At 46.7% G+C, this 15897-nt stretch overlaps 1 protein-coding gene across 6 annotated transcripts in view; it reads right to left on the bottom strand.

Moving 5' to 3' along the window:
• ltbp1 (latent transforming growth factor beta binding protein 1) overlaps positions 1 to 15897 on the bottom strand; it is a 74561-nt gene that overhangs the window by 27704 nt on the left and 30960 nt on the right. For all 6 annotated transcript variants that reach the window (XM_030379008.1, XM_030379010.1, XM_030379009.1 and 3 more), the window contains exons 5-9: positions 13823 to 13990; positions 8088 to 8285; positions 6937 to 7223; positions 5478 to 5580; positions 688 to 747 (exon numbers count right to left, since the gene is read on the bottom strand). In XM_030379008.1, the coding sequence (XP_030234868.1) occupies positions 688 to 747; positions 5478 to 5580; positions 6937 to 7223; positions 8088 to 8285; positions 13823 to 13990 (816 nt within the window). The remainder of the gene's footprint in view (positions 1 to 687; positions 748 to 5477; positions 5581 to 6936; positions 7224 to 8087; positions 8286 to 13822; positions 13991 to 15897) is intronic.

Below are 15897 nucleotides of genomic sequence, written 5' to 3'. Positions count from 1 at the left end.
TGTGGTGATTTAATAATACAGAAAACATGTTGCATAAATATATAACAACAATACATACAATCTAAAACATATCAGAAATAATATTAAGAGCCACGCAACATCCAAAAGCTATATCCAATCAAAACCCCCAAGCGAACCAGAGTTAGCTTGCAGCAGTAGCAACAATGGGTATCATGTTTCTACATCGGCTCAGTGGTGAATTCAGGCTACGGTCCTTCCAACTGTAACTGTAATACATAGCTGGAGCCCCTGAAATAAAAGTGCTAAATTTGTTTTCTCCTGTCGCCCCCTGCCCTTACTTTAACCTTCTCAGAGAACACTTGCCTGCTTGATGTGAGTGTGTGTATGCGGTACGTATGTGTCTGAAATCCTGCGTCAATTCAAGCTATGATCGTAATTTTCCCCTGCTTTGAGTTGTACTCATTTCAGGTCCTAATACTTTTGTTTCTGTTTTGTTTCTGCCTGGCCCTCGACTTAATCATCAGAGATGAGATGGAAAGTTGGATCAATGGTATGGATGGGCAAGAAAGAGAGTAGAGAAAAGGGTGCTGGATATGTACACAGAGTAGGGAACTGAAGAGTCTGTGTGTAAAACCCATAAAGGCTCATGAAACACGTGTTCCCAGCATGTGTGAAAACAATCGAACAAAAGACGTCTCAGAAGGGAATAGTGGAAGAGGCTCTTACCTTGGCAGTGAGAGATGTTGATGCGCTTGTATCCAGCAGGACAGTCCATTGGAGGAATGGCTGGATGGGGAGCAGGAGGGAGAACAAGAGCCACAAAAAATAGTGTATAATAATCAACGTTGGCATGTACAAACAAATCGTGCATGTGATGACAACAGTATGACATTTACTTTAAAGCCCAAAGCCCACAGAGCGCGAATTTGTGCACATATTTGTAGTGCTACACAAAATATTACCCAAATACTTTTGTTTTAATAGAGCAATACTGTCCATTACGTCATCTGCAAAAGGTTAGATATGTGGGTTGTGCTTAGAAAGCTAAATTACGACATATTTTAAATTAAACATGAGGATGAAATATTCTGCTTTCTCTGCTTACAGTAACTACCTCCAGTGACTGTCAGTATTGATCTTGCACAAGCTTCACAAAAATTAATGATGAAACACAAATGATCTCCCTGGAATCAAACTTATCATAGGGTTGATGGGTAATTTAATAAGGGAATATCTTGGCTGGAGAAGAGCTCCTTGGACCAAAGAAAAGGTTTCAGTACCTGAAGCCATTAAAAGCCTCCATCACAAAGGATTAAGGTCTGTCCAAGGTTAAGGATTAGAGACATGTGGTAAAATCCATTTGAACATGGAACTGGGAAGCCCTTTCAGGCTGTAATGTGAAAAATGGGATTTACAAAGAAACAAAAAACTTGATTCAACCGTACTTCAAATGCCACGCCTCCAGGCCAAGGCAGCACAACCAAGATAAAAAAATGCTTTATGTCCCTCAGGGCACTCTGAACCAGGCTTGGAGGAGAATCCGGACCAGCTTGTAAGCAGGGGGACTTCAGACTTCACTGGAAACTGTCAGACTAATGGAGAGGAGGATTAATAGCTCTGGCTTCCTCAAGCGTCGATGCGAACCAGGAAACACATGCCTTCCTATTGAGGAAGTGATCCCGCTGGGGACCTCTGAACAAAGGCAGACCAGGAGAGAAGTTAAAAGTGTTAAACTCAGCTGGGAGAAGCAACATCTAGCCCCTTCAGCTACTATGAAAAATATAAAGTTGTTCAAAACTCGCTCAGAAACTGTGAAATCTTTCACTAGATGACCTAAATAGCCCACATATATAGTCCATGTTTCGTTTTTTTTGCCCTAAAAACATTTCTAGGTTTCTTAATCACTAACACCAAATCACTGACAATTTAAGAGTGTGCAAATATCAGAAACAATCCAAGTGTTTGTCCTAGGAAAATAACCGATTTGCCCCACAGGGATAACCCCTGAAATCCACATCCTAAACCCCCGGCCCGCCTGGTACCAGACCCAGCAGTCCCCAGCTGTCAGGGCCTGGTACCAACTGCAGGAGTCAAGTCACTGCTGCGGGTCGAGAGCTCCAGCAAGGGACGGACAAAGACCACTAAAGAGGCTTTTCTCTCTCCTTTCCAATCCCTCGCCCAGTGGCGAGGTGGCACCAGGCAGAGCTCATGCCTGGAAGCAGATTGGTGGCTTGCTCAACCCGGGAGCCCACAGAACAGGGCAAGGTTTGTTGGTGTTCAAAGACAATCTCCTACCACCGGCTAAAGGTGTACCTGGGACACAATGGGGGCTGTTTAACGCTCCGTTCCTGGGGGCAAGCACTAGGAGAACGCAGGGTCCATTTAGAAGGTTCCTCTGGATCAATACTAAGTCTTTGTGGAAGCAGCTATAGAAGGCCGATCTGAAGTTACAAGGTGATACAGAGCAAGAAGTTGGGGTATATTATGGGATTCGGAGGTAGAAAGCACATTTTAGGCAGGAAAGTTAGCAGGGTTTCATGTTCTCCCAAATAATGAAACCATTAAAACTCCATTGAGCTTCAAGGCTTTTTTTTTGGTGGTGTATTTTTTTTCTGATGTGCTTCTAAGACACTGATCGTTATTTTTCTCAAAGTCTTGAGAACCTGGCGCCATAACACCAGTGTTATGAAAAATAAGTCATTATGTATATCCAATTCCATATTTCATAAGCAGACCCAGCAGAGGTGAATTGCAGTAGAAGGACTTCACACAACAAACAGTAGCGGCTAACGCTAAAGCTCTCAGCCAACAATCGGCTTTCATGTACAGAAAGACATAATGGTGGGGGGAAGGGGGGATCGTTGTGTGGTGAAGGGTGGGCGGCTTTGATACTGATCTTGTGTGTGTGTGTGTTTTTGTGTGTGTGCGTTGGAGATTGTTAGCCTGTTTGTGCGTGTGCGTGTTTGATATTGTGAATTTGTGTGTATGTGTGAATGTGTGTATGAGTTTGTGTGTTTACGTGTGTGTGTGTGCTTGTGTGTGTGTGTGTGTGTGTGTGTGTGTGTGTGTGTGTGTGTGTGTGTGTGTGTGTGTGTGTGTGTGTGTGTGTGTGTGTATGTGTTTGTATGTGTGTGTATGCATGTGCGTGTGTGTGGGTGTGTGAGATTGTTAATCTGTGTGTGTGTATGCGTATGCGCGTGTGTGTGTGTGTGTGTGTGTGTGTGTGTGTGTGTGTGTGTGTGTGTGTGTGTGTGTGTGTGTATGCTTGTGTATGCGCGTGTGTGTGTGTGTGTGTGTGTGTGTGTGTGTGTGTGTGTGTGTGTGTGTGTGTGTGTGTGTGTGTGTGTGTGTGTGTGTGTGGAGGCCTGCAGGCTGGAGCTCAGCACCGCAAATTAGATTCTTATGAACTTCCTGTGGGAGCATTCATGTAACACGACCCCCACTCACAAACGCACTGACGGACACCCATGGATATGCATGTGCACGCACACACAGGTTCACAAGCTCACATGCACGCACACACATAGATTCACATTCTCACAATCGCAGACACACAGACATATACCCACACACACACACACACACAGAATGACAAACTCACGCAGGCATACACACCCACGCAAACATTCACAATGTCACAGGCAAACACACACAGACTTGCAACCACAAAGACAGATTTGCATGAACGCAAAGATTCAGGATTTCAAACACACTTTCACACACACTTTCACACACCCACTCCTTATGCCTGCGGAGTAAACCCATAAATCTATAAAGGGGAGCTATGCAGTAGAGGGGAGGGGGGAACCCTGGTAAAATTCTCTAGGTTACAACCTCTAACAGTTGAGACAAGGGGAGGGGAGGGGGAGGAAACGGGGGTTAGGGGGTGAGGTCGACGATGAAGTCATCCAAAACACCCGTCCCCGTCCCCCCCTACCAACTCCTTCCTGAAATAACCGTGTGAATGACATTTGTCTGACAGTTTGCCCCCTTGTGAACACACCAGGCCGGGCTGCATTTCAGCCCTGTGTCTTGGCTCAGGTATTCTGGGCACTGCCAGCTGAAGCCAGCCAGCGAGACAGAAAGGCCTCAAGACTGTTTGGAGACTGTTTTTAGAAGAGGGCCGGGGGATTCCAGGGAATGGATCTGGAACCCATTCCGGTCTCCGGGAGACTCTGGTCAGATGTGGGAAAGTGTTTGCCAGGAGGAACCGTACAGAAGCCTTGATGCCCCGGGAATATCAGGACCCACTCCGCTTGTACTCAATGCTTTATTTTCCAATTATTTTTTGCGAAGAATGGGTTGATGTAAATAGCGTGTAAATGGAACGTTATTGACAACTATAGAGGAGAAATAAATGACCCATGTCAAGTTCTTTGCTTATTTATGAATGAGAATCTTTCATGCCTGCAGCATATTGATGAATACCCCTTCCAACCTGATACAGTCATAGCACTTCAAGAACACTATTATCTTCACGGTGTATAACAATAACGATGCATCTGCAAAATGATCTAGTTCTAAATGTATACCAGACAAATTTGTAAACAGCTGTGTATGGGCATTTATGTAAATGTATAACGCTTGCATTGTATCCTAGAATGTATGCAGTGTTAAGCTTGTCTTTACGAGTAAAGAAAAATGAAAATCAGAGCCACAGAAGCGACGGAGTGAAATAAGTCTGGCTTAGTTTTGACGACACTACGGCCATATATGGACAAAAGACGCCCCATGACGGAATATAAATAAACAGAGAGAGAGAGAGTGAGAGATACAGAGAAAGAGAGAGGGATTCTTTGGGAAGAATGTCACTCTATTATAACAAGACAAAGCCCACAGGACCGTGTTTTGGTGCAAGCTGATTGGTTCTGCCAAGATGAGGAACAGACCAGGAACGTAGGATTGTTTCCCCGGTGAGTCAGCACATTCAGAACAATGAACAACTCTGGAACACTACCCAAACCGCTGTTTTAATCCTCTCTGTGCCTTCGTAAAACACTCCATATTCCTTCAAAACATACAATAATCTATCCCTTCAAAACATTCACCCTATCCCTTATCCTATCCAGTTCAGATGAAACCTTCTACGGCAAAGAAGAGGGTTCACTGATTCACAATTGTATGTAGCCATGATTTTTTAACTGCTTTATACCGATATCATTTACATCAATAATGTAACCTTCAGTTGCATCCCTTTTAACTGTCTAAGGTAAAGGAACTCTTTTCAGAGTTGGGGTTAAAAATAACGGTACATTTTGCGACTTTGTAATTTAGCAGCTGCTTTTATCTAAGTTGACTTACAGAGACTTCAGATAAATGTTGTTAAGGAGCAGTTGGGGGTCAGGGCATCTTGCTCAAGGATTACTAGGCAGACAAAGGTAATTGGGGATCAAACCCAGAAACAAATGCAGAAGCCCCCTGTACTTTTTCTAAGCGGTTTCAGAGCGGTTCAAACTCAGGAAATGAGCGATCAAGAGTGAACCCCTTCCCTCCAGCGGTCTTCCCGGGGTACTCACATGGTTTATTGGGACACTGCTGGCACTTGTTGAAGCCCCAGGACGTCCCCACAGAGCCACAGCACTCGTCCTGCTTACTGAGGCCTGGCAGAGCCTTCCCACACTGGGCCGGAACACGCACAGACAATGAGTAGGGATACACACACATAGACTAAGGTTAAGCGTCTTAGAGTACCATATTAAGCGCTATATACATTTCATTTATTATTATTATTATTATAGACACACATGGGCATGGACACACATAGACACACATGAGCATGGACACACACAGACACACATGAGCATGGACACACACAGACACACATGAGCATGGACACACATAGACACACATGAGCATGGACACACATAGACACACATGAGCATGGACACACATAGACACACATGAGCATGGACACACATGAGCATGGACACACAGGGTGTGTCGACAGAGAGAGAGAGAGAGAGAGAGAGAGAGAAAGAGAGAGAGAGAGGGAGAGAGGGAGAGAGGGAGAGAGGGAGAGAGAGAGAGAGAGAGAGAGAGAGAGAGAGAGAGAGAGAGAGAGAGAGAGAAATGACATAAGCAGGACAAAGAACATTTTAATGCAGCTTCGAGAAGAAAATAATAAAGGGAGACAGTCAGAAAGATTGAACGAAAAGATAAAATACTTGTTGTGACATGAGAAAATACTGGCCTTAAACTCAATATATTTAAACAAAACCCCACAATGTAGACGGATATAATGTAGACACAACACAGACACACTTCAGCACACACACACACACACGGCCAGGTGGAAACACAAAGATAAGAGCAACATAAACCTCCCTCTTCCCCCCTATCTCTCCATCGCCCTCGCTACCTCTCGCGGGCCGACAGACTGCTTATCGCTACAGGCGGCAAAACGTGCACCAAATGAACCGCTGATGCCACACAGATAAGCGGGAGCGACGCGTCGATATCCGTAATAGACCCGGTTCGTACTGGGGCTCAAAAGACAGGCTTGGCCGAGCGCACCCCCAGGCAACAAAAGGCTCCCCTTTAAACAAGATCTAAACAAGAACCCGAGCAGAGCTGCCGTACAAGCGGGAGGCTCCGGAGATGGGAGTGATTTAGATAGTGCTTTGAGTATCTCTAACATCCCCTATAACCGGGAACTGCATTACGATCAGTAGAACAGACACGTCAGTGTGGAGCGAATGCCGATTTGCCTCATTCAATCCCCAAAAAAAAGCATTGAGAGATGGGGTGAGGAATAAAAAGTACATTTTCTTTCACTGGATCTAGTTTTGAAGACTAAATCATGGTTACTTTTTTTGTTTGTTCTACTTTACATCATTGCTCACTCAAATAGCTCATTATGACTGCTTTCTTGCTGAAATATATTCCCCCGCTTTGTTTTGCTATTTGAATACATAAATGTGGAACCGTAACAAATATCGCTTTAAAATCCATTAGCTTGTCTAGCTGTCAGCATACCTGGCTGGCCTGGGTCTCCTGGAAGCAGCGTCCCAGCTGGCTCTTGGAGGTGACGGGCTGGTAGCCTTGCGGCACCTGGTAGCCATGCCGGGACGGGTAGGCCACGCTGTGTCCGTGGTGCCGGACCTTCTGGCTGCTCTCCACGTGGTGGTAGGTGAAGCTGGAGGAGGAGCCGGCCTGGGGGGAGGCCTGGTCCAGGGTGTCCAGCTGGGACACCTGGTGGATCTGGACCGAGGCCTCGGGGGGGTGCTTCACGTGGATGTTGACGATGCCCTGGCCGAACTTCACTGGAGGTAGAGGGTGCACCACGGGACGCTTACATGTCATGTCGGCATTTAGGTGTTTTGAACTCAACGCGACATGTGCGAGACGGGGAAGAATCAAAATTGGAGTTGCTACAAAAAAGTTTGGCTAAAGTAAAAAAAAAAAAACTGCACAGAGCGTAGAGCTGCCAAAGGCACAGCAATTTATTTGCTTATTATCAGTATTGTTGTTTTTGGTGTTTTCTTACAATATTAAACAGCTTTGTTGAGTACTTGGTTCTGATTGGTCAATTACGTACTGTTATTTCTGAATTACAGACCACTGCTATGAATAACAGACCAAATCATTAGACCAAACCATTTTTGAATTAATAAAATAATGATTTGTTATTTTTGGTGTCAATTCATTGATTTCTTTAGTAAGTAGGCTTGTAATAAGCACTTTCGTTTTAAGCCATGGCTGCTATAAGGTCTATTCTCTTATGAGCCACCTAAGAAGGTGTTATCACCGGGTATGCTGGTTATAAGATGTTTAAGGGAACATACAAGGGAGAGAATAGTGGCAGTGCTTAGTGTGCTTGAATCCCAGCCTAAGGATTCTAAACCCTTATGTCCCCTAAGTTTACCTGTGTACCCCTACCTGCTCATTAATGCATAATTAAAAAACACAATTCACTGTGAGTCACTCCGGGTGAAATTATCTGCTTAATGACCAACAAGCTAATTTAATTTCCGCAAAAAACATGAATACATTTTACAGCAATGTAAAATACACTTAGTCCAAATCGAAACAGTTTAAACTAGAATTCCATAATCTTTCTCCAAGAAGGCCACCGTGCAAAAGTCCTACTCTTTCCAAACTCTAGATTTTCCCGCCTCTTCTCTTACCGGAGTTCTGCCCGTTGCTGTAGGTCAGGGGGAGCGTGTGCGTGGCGTGCACGTGGGTCTGGCCATAGCCGCCGCTCTGCTGGTGCTGTCCGCCCTGAACCGCCACCTGGCAGAACTTTCCGGTGAAGTTGGGCGGGCACTGGCACTTATTCCTGGCACTGCACTTACCTCCGTTTATACAGGGGAGGTGGCACACCACTAGAGGGAGAAGGGGGAGGGAGCGATGGAGAGAGGGGGAAGGGAAAGGGGCGGGGAAGGGAAAGGGGGAGGGAGGGAGGGAGGGGGAGGGAAGGGGAGAGGAAGGAAGACAAACGAGATAAGGACAGACAGAAAAAGAGAAAGAAAGAAAGAAAGGAAAATATGCAATGCATTCAATAATACAGTAAACACACGCATTAGGATCATAACTAATTTAAGTAAAATAGCTTTGCATTTTGTAAAGGCCCTATCACCATCATCATTGACAATAAACCCCATAATTTCTCACTCACAAAAAATGACAGAAACTAGATGTATGTACACAACAATTTCAGTTATCTCTCAATAATTCTCCTGGTTTTCCTGCAACTGTTGAACGCAGGTAATGAACCGAACTTGAAATTGAACACCAACATGCCTCAATCTCACTGTCCACCTCCTTGCCTATCTGTCTTGTCAGCCACTAAAGGTTTATTCAGCCACAAAGGAATTTCTGTGAGAGCGCCAGCTAGTCTCCACGTTCACGGCGAACGGTAGCCTGTTCTATCTACCCTGCACATAGTGGTAGATACTCCAACAGAGTAAAAAGGCTGCATAAATATTGATATCTATCCTTCATATAACATCCAGACAGCTCAATGACAGGCCGGCAGTAACTCCCTTCAGGGGGGGAGAGTCTATGTGAGGACAGATTCAGCAGTGTGTCAGCCTGATCGTATGCTGGCCGGGGTTTTTTCCTCTCCCTGTATGAATACACATGTGCTTGGGTTGGGGTTTGTGTTTTAAGTGAGTCTGCATGAAGTCCTCATCGGTGTGTGACGGTCAGAACACTGAGGGAATATTCCTCATCTCTCCTCCTCGGGAGAGCCTGAAGACCAACAGGTAGACGACAGGAAGTCAAGAGGAAGAGGAAAGAGTGACGATATGAGGTCTACAGAAAAACTACCGTAAGTCACTGCCGTCTTCTTGTAGAAAGAGTACAGGAAGAAAGAAAGACTACAAGAAGTCAACAAGGAGGACTACAGGAAGTCAACAAGCAGGACTACAGGAAAGCAACAAGAAGGTTTTTGTGGAAGTTTAGATGAAAGACTACTGCTGTCAAGGGGAGGCCCTTGACAGCTCACTCCAAAAGAACCCTAAAGAACCGTGGAAAAAAAAAGAGCCATTTACTACCACTGAAATCCTGGAGACGTTGAGATCCCGCTAGGACCAGCTGTGCGTTACCTTGGGAGAACGTGGTCATGTCCTGCTTTAACTGCACTGTGGTATGGCTCTTATAAAATGCATCTACTATCATCTACTGAAACCCCAGGAGTCAGCCACTCTGCCTCGAGCTAGGAGAGAACCACACTCCGCGCACACTTAACTATGGACTTTCCTCTCCTGGGATGATTGAATGTTTTGGGCATGAGGGGGGGGCGGGGTACGCAAGCCACACTGGTCATTGAAGCCGCAGCCTTTTGTTTACTCTGGTGTCATTCCCTCCGGCAAGAGCCAGGGTTCTCTGAGGATTTGTAGTGGTGACACATAATAACAGAGACAATCAATCTATCCCACCACAACCCGCTCATTATGGCGACAATAACCCAGCCGGACCCACACATCTCTGATCCACCTCGCAGAGCCTCGTCTCCCCGGCTTCATCTCCCCTCGGCTCTCCTCTGTTTGATCTCTCACTCTTGTCCTCTAATTCTGTTTCTTCCGCTCTTTCCTTCTCTCTGTGTCTCTGTCTTTATCTCTCCCTTTCAGATCCTGTTTCAATGGGCTTTTCTTTCTCTTACTTTCTGTCGCTCGATTTCTACAAAAAGAAAAAAGGCAAGAGACTCGAAATAACGAACAGATGTCAGCCCAGCCTCGCAGCCCATCTACTTGAACTCTTTGTTCTCCTGGTCTGAATGCACCCTCATCATCGTCATCATGAGATGAAGGGAATCTCCGGCTGGACCAAAACCCTTTTGCGCTCCGCAAAAAATAAGTTAAAATAGCCACTTGATCTACAGGTGGCAAATAGAAACGACCAAATGATGATTTCACACCACTTCCACCTCCACCTCCCCCACCTTCATCCACCGACACCAGCACCCGAGTCTCCCACCACATCCACCCATCACCTAAAGCACCCCCGTCCACACACCCAATCCTCCGCCGCCACTTACATCCACCACTGCCTCTGGCCTCTCTCACCAGCCCCATCCCACCAGCTCAATTCACCCCGCACCTCCATCCACCCACCACCCACCACCCCAGTCCCCAACCCCCCTCCGTCGACCACATGACCCCCACCCAACCACCACTAACCTCCTCCGATATGCATTCATACCCCACAACCTTCACCCCCACTGCCTCAGGCTTCCACCACCTCCATCCCATCACACCATCCATACCCCATTATTTCCTTATTTCCTTGATCCCCGACCAACCCCTCCCTCCACTCCAACCCCCTCTGCCTCTAGCCTTCTTCCTAAGTGCCAGTTGGGGCCACTAATTGAAGCCCACATTGCAGTCAGCGCAGCCCACCAGACTTTTTACTGTAAACCACCTGGGGTGTGATGACGAATGACCACACGCCTGGCGCTCAAAATCCGCTGGTCCGATACTGATGACACACGACTGGGGGCTCAACCTGGGGCAATGACAAAGCACTGGCCATGCGCCAGGCAGAGATACCACAGGGTTCAGGTCATTCCATCTCTCCTTCAAAGTAACTTTCCTGTCTGTCCCCTCCCTCTAATAGACACAGGAGGAGGGGGGAAAGTGGAAGTGAGAGTGAAACATCTCTTGAAAATGATGGGGGGGGGGGGGATTAAGACCATGCAGAGTTCCTCATCCAATTCTACTTATTAGCAGATTTTCGATGTATGACTCATGGTGAGTCGTCATTGGGAACTGAATATCCATCACTGGTCAGGTCCTTTTTAGGAGATGAGCTGATACTCCCTAGCCAGCTCCTGAGATGAGAAACTAGAAAAACAAGCAACAAGATGCTAGCATGATATATATTCTGGTGTGTGTGTGTGTGTGTGTGTGTGTGTGTGTGTGTGTGTGTGTGTGTGTGTGTGTGTGTGTGTGTGTGTGTGTGTGTGTGTGTGTGTGTGTGTGTGTGTGTGTGTGTGTGTGTGTGTGTGTAGAGCAGGAGCGGCGGCCCCCAGCCAGCTCGTAAATCGGTCGGGTAGCGTTTCCCGCTCTGTGTGTTCTGGTTTCTAGTACAATCTTAGTTCAGTTCTGCACATATTTAGGGCAGAACTTATTAAGATGCACTTGTTGGCGGGCACACACACACAGTAAGAACACACATGAGCACCATACAACTACAATTAGATCAATTCCATAAAGGGTTTATAATGTAAAGAAATCGTTTCTAATTTTGTAAATAAACACACACTCCCTCAACTGTTATAACAGCCAGCCGATGCCCCAACAGCCAGGACAAGAGAGGGAGGAACGGAGGGGGGGAGGGAGGGAGGAAGGAAGGTAGGGAGGAAGGGAGGGAGAGGAGCTGAGGGGGGAGGTTGAATTGAGGGAGTGAGGGTAGGATTGTGGGAAATTATGGGATTTATAAAGGGAGAGAGAGCAAGAAGGAGAGAAAGAGGGAGGGAGTATTGAAAAAAGCGAGAGTGAGAAGGACAGAGATAATTTAAAGAAGAGAGAACTTTCAAGGCCATAGGACATGTCTGGACAGGTAGAGGGAGTTGAAGTGCATGCCAGGTACCCCAGACGGTCACATGACCTCCGCGTCTGATGACAACAGCAGCCTCTATTCAGAGAAAAACTTCAAAATAAAAGCACACAGTAAAACATAAATACTGGCTGCCAAGCTCTTGTCAGGCAGTATGGCTGGCTGTATAGCACACTGCTACTTTTACTTCCAAGGACACTGAGCACATTTATTTTGCATTCAAGTAAGGTTCGATGGTCATACATTAACTCAACCCTATGCTCATCGCAAGCCTTTGACTTCATGATTCATCTTGTTGGTGAACTAAACTAAGGTATAATATTGTAAAAAATATATTCACACGTAACAATACCAAGTATTGTTACGTATTAGGATTTGCATATGTATCTGTTGCTTTTCGTCTGAACACAATAGTTTGCCCTTGCTACGAAGGCAGTACTCACGCGTGAACACAAGCCCTCTTTCTCCCAGTTAGCCCTTCTAAACCAACACAACGGGCATTTCATTCTTTGATTACCAGATCCCCTGCTACGGTCCACCCTCCTCTGGTCACCAGACAGCTGAACCCTGGGCCGGTTCTGGGGGCTACAGGGTTTAAACATAATGACTCTGCCCTGTTATTCTGGTGGTTACCCGGTCATACCGATGTGTTCTGCTGAGTCAGACAGGAATGCCTCTGCGCTTGGCGTGCGTACGTATGTCAGAGAGAGTGAGAGACACGGCAAGACTCCTTTTATGGAGTGAGACAGCCTCAAGACCAGACGGCCTGCCAGCGTCTGTGCAAGGCATTAGAGAACACCCACGTACCACGCTCCGCTGCCGAGCAGACTTCTCATCCAATCCCCCACGGTGTAGGGACAAAGTGTAGCGTGAAAGTGTACACTTAAATCCAGTGTGGCGTTAAAGTGTGCACTCAAAGCCTCAGGGCACGTCTTTTCACACTGCCCTGAGGTATGATCGCCCGACTCGATCTCCTGCTATCTTGTTGCTGCAGCTTTCGGTTTCATTCATTTCTGAAAGATGAAGTGTGAAAGGCAATTCTGAACAACTAGATGGGATTGTAAACGGCCAGACACGTCGTGAGCAGGGACTAGGTTGTGTTGTAGAATAATTTAAGCCTAGCGTAAACACTCTTCCATGCTAGACACTCTAGCATGGAGCATAAGATCAACAAGCAGAGAGAGAGCGTCTATCTCACAGCAGAAGATGTGTGGATCCAGGCTGTAGAGAAGATAAAATGAAGACGGCAGGGCAGGACGGTGTGTGGTTATAGGTTGTTTTTTACCCTTGGCCAAAAGGTCCTAGCTTCGAATCTCCAATGTCCAAGGTCTCACTGCAGCACAACAAGCTGTATGCCTATCCCCTACCCTGAGATATCTGTCATTTGCGTTTCATAACCAGATTCCGACCTGTATTCCAAATTCATCTATTTGCACCCAGAAGGGAAGTTCACTGGATTCGCTGCTGTGAGGACAGTACACTTGGATTTGATTTCCAGAGATAGACAGAAGAGATTCTTATTCCAAGCAAGTGTAAGTAACAAAACACAAGATTATAGTTGGTCTAAAGAAAGCTGATAATTTGGCACAAAAATGCTTACAAAGGGAACTCCACTTCTGGATGCACAATGACGAATTTGGAGCTAAAGAACTTTGGAGGCAAACGTCAATTTACAGATACCTCAGCGCATCCCTTTAACGACCTTGCTGTACCTGAATCAATTTAATACCGGTTGCTGTGGATAAAGAAACTACTAAATAAAAGGACGATATGGTATATAGTTTAGCATAGTAAGCATAGTATATAGAAAATGGTATCCAGTGTGGTATAGTTCATAGTAAATAGTAAGCCACCTACTCACCTACTCTGAAGTTGGGTGCAGTCAGCGTGTCGGTAGCGTGTCCGTTCTCGCTGATGATGGTGGTGGTGTTCCCCATCTCGCAGTTGTTGTGACAGCGGCCGCCCATGCATGTCACCTTGCAGATAGTGGGCGTGAACACCACCTTGATGCGCCCCGTGTGGTTGCTCACTGCAGGCCGGGTCGAGGGGTACACCAGGGCCGAGAGGTGGGGAAGGAGGCAGAGGAGGAGGTACAGGTTAACCACCCGTTGATCCATTGGTGTCAATCGGCAGGATTTTGACACTTTTGCCGTTTTTGTTTCAAATGGTGTGCAGCCCCACCAGCCCTGAGCTTATGTGTGACGACTGAACCCTTCTCGTCTAGCTCTGTGCGAGCGTCTCCTCTGTGTCTCGGTGGCTTCTAAATCTGGAGGGGAATCGCGAAGGGAAAAAGGGCTGCCACACAAGAAAGAGAGAGAAAGAAGGAGTTCAGCAAACACAACTCTGGGATGAGCTCCAGGTATCCCTCCAGAGTGCAGCGCCCCACAGAAGTGGCTGAGTGGCGTATCGTGGTGCCCTGGTTCATACCAAAAGATTCTCTTCTTGTTTTCGTTCCTTAACTCCCCCCCCCCCCCCCCCCCCCCCCCCCCCCCTTTTTTTTTTTTTTTACTCCCACGCCCTTTCTCTGGGTAACTTCTTCCAACAAACGCTCCCAAAGTTTTCGGCACCTCAGACAGCGAGGGGGAGAAAAAAAACAGAAAGATCCCAAACGTATTTTCCTTGTGCCCACACAAACCTTCACGGCTCCGACTCCACGCTTTGAGGGTGAAGTCACACGTCGGGGAGAAAAGCAGCCGTGACTAGCTCCCACTACCTCACCGCCACAGCGACCGAGCCAAGGAAACAGGACTTTCTTACACGGTTGCTTATGCTACTGTCCTGTTTATAACACACAGGTTATTCACCCAAAGCACCCCACCCAGACTTGGCCGCCCCCCCCCCTCCCTCTATCTGACTCATCACTCTGCCCCATCTGTCAGGGCCCTCCTTCATATTTCAGCAGGCACACACAGCGCCGGGTCTGAGCCCGTATCAAAGAGCGGCCGTCGGGCCCGTCACCACGGCCTAAACCCTGAGGGTTTGGAGTCTAAGCGGCGGGCTTGGGAGGGTGAGCGCCCCGGGAGCGTTGCCAGCAGCTAGTAGCTGTGTTTATCAAAGCAGTAGAAAACCACGGCGCTACCAGCTCCCATATGACTAAATATTTACCTCCAAGGCTCAGGGAAAGATGGCGATTAGGCCGCGCGGGATGAATACGATGGGGGCCGTTAAAAGACAAAATGTCAACACCCCGTGTGTTTTTGTTGTTGCTACACCAGGGACATGGGATAAAGATATCCACAAGGTTTCATAAACACGCTTGGACATGGTGTTAGCTGGCTGTAATAATTCTATATATAAATGTATATATTTATGTCATGGGTCTTCCGGGGGGATTACCTCCACCGCTGGCTGCCGTGGGACCTCCTCGGGACCTTGGACTGGGAGTGTGGTTGAAAGGTGAAGATAGGGGACTTTAGCGTCTTCCATTTTAGAAAAAAAAATTATATTTCTTGTATTTGGTCAATGATATATATATATATATATATGTCCATTGTCAACAGACAAAGATTGACCAAATTCAACATATGTATTTATCTTACATGATAAATTTGACTTAAGATTTAACTAAATCACCAAATGGTACAAAGTAAGACATTAACTCAGTGCAGTAGAATTGAACTAGAAGCCCGCACAGACAAAAGGGATTGTTTTGAACCGATTTTAAATATACACGATCTCAGCTACCTGTGTTTCTGCTGTGCGCATGTACGGTACATCGCCGAGAGGTAGATTGTAGGAGACACTACCCTGACATTACGCTGACTCTGCTTTGTAGAACAGAACCAGGAGCCAGGAGACAGATAAAAACATCAGTGTGCGCCGCACATATCGTGTTCCCAGAGGCTGCTCTACGCCAGCCCAGAGTCTGCTGAACAGGAGAGGGAACAGGTCTGAGCTATGATAAAGATCGCCTGTTCCTCCTTTACCCAGCCGCCA

Source organism: Gadus morhua, chromosome 15 (assembly GCF_902167405.1).
Source record: "Gadus morhua chromosome 15, gadMor3.0, whole genome shotgun sequence".
Classification (NCBI taxonomy): domain Eukaryota; kingdom Metazoa; phylum Chordata; class Actinopteri; order Gadiformes; family Gadidae; genus Gadus; species Gadus morhua.
This window is presented reverse-complemented; position numbering and strand designations above follow the sequence as displayed.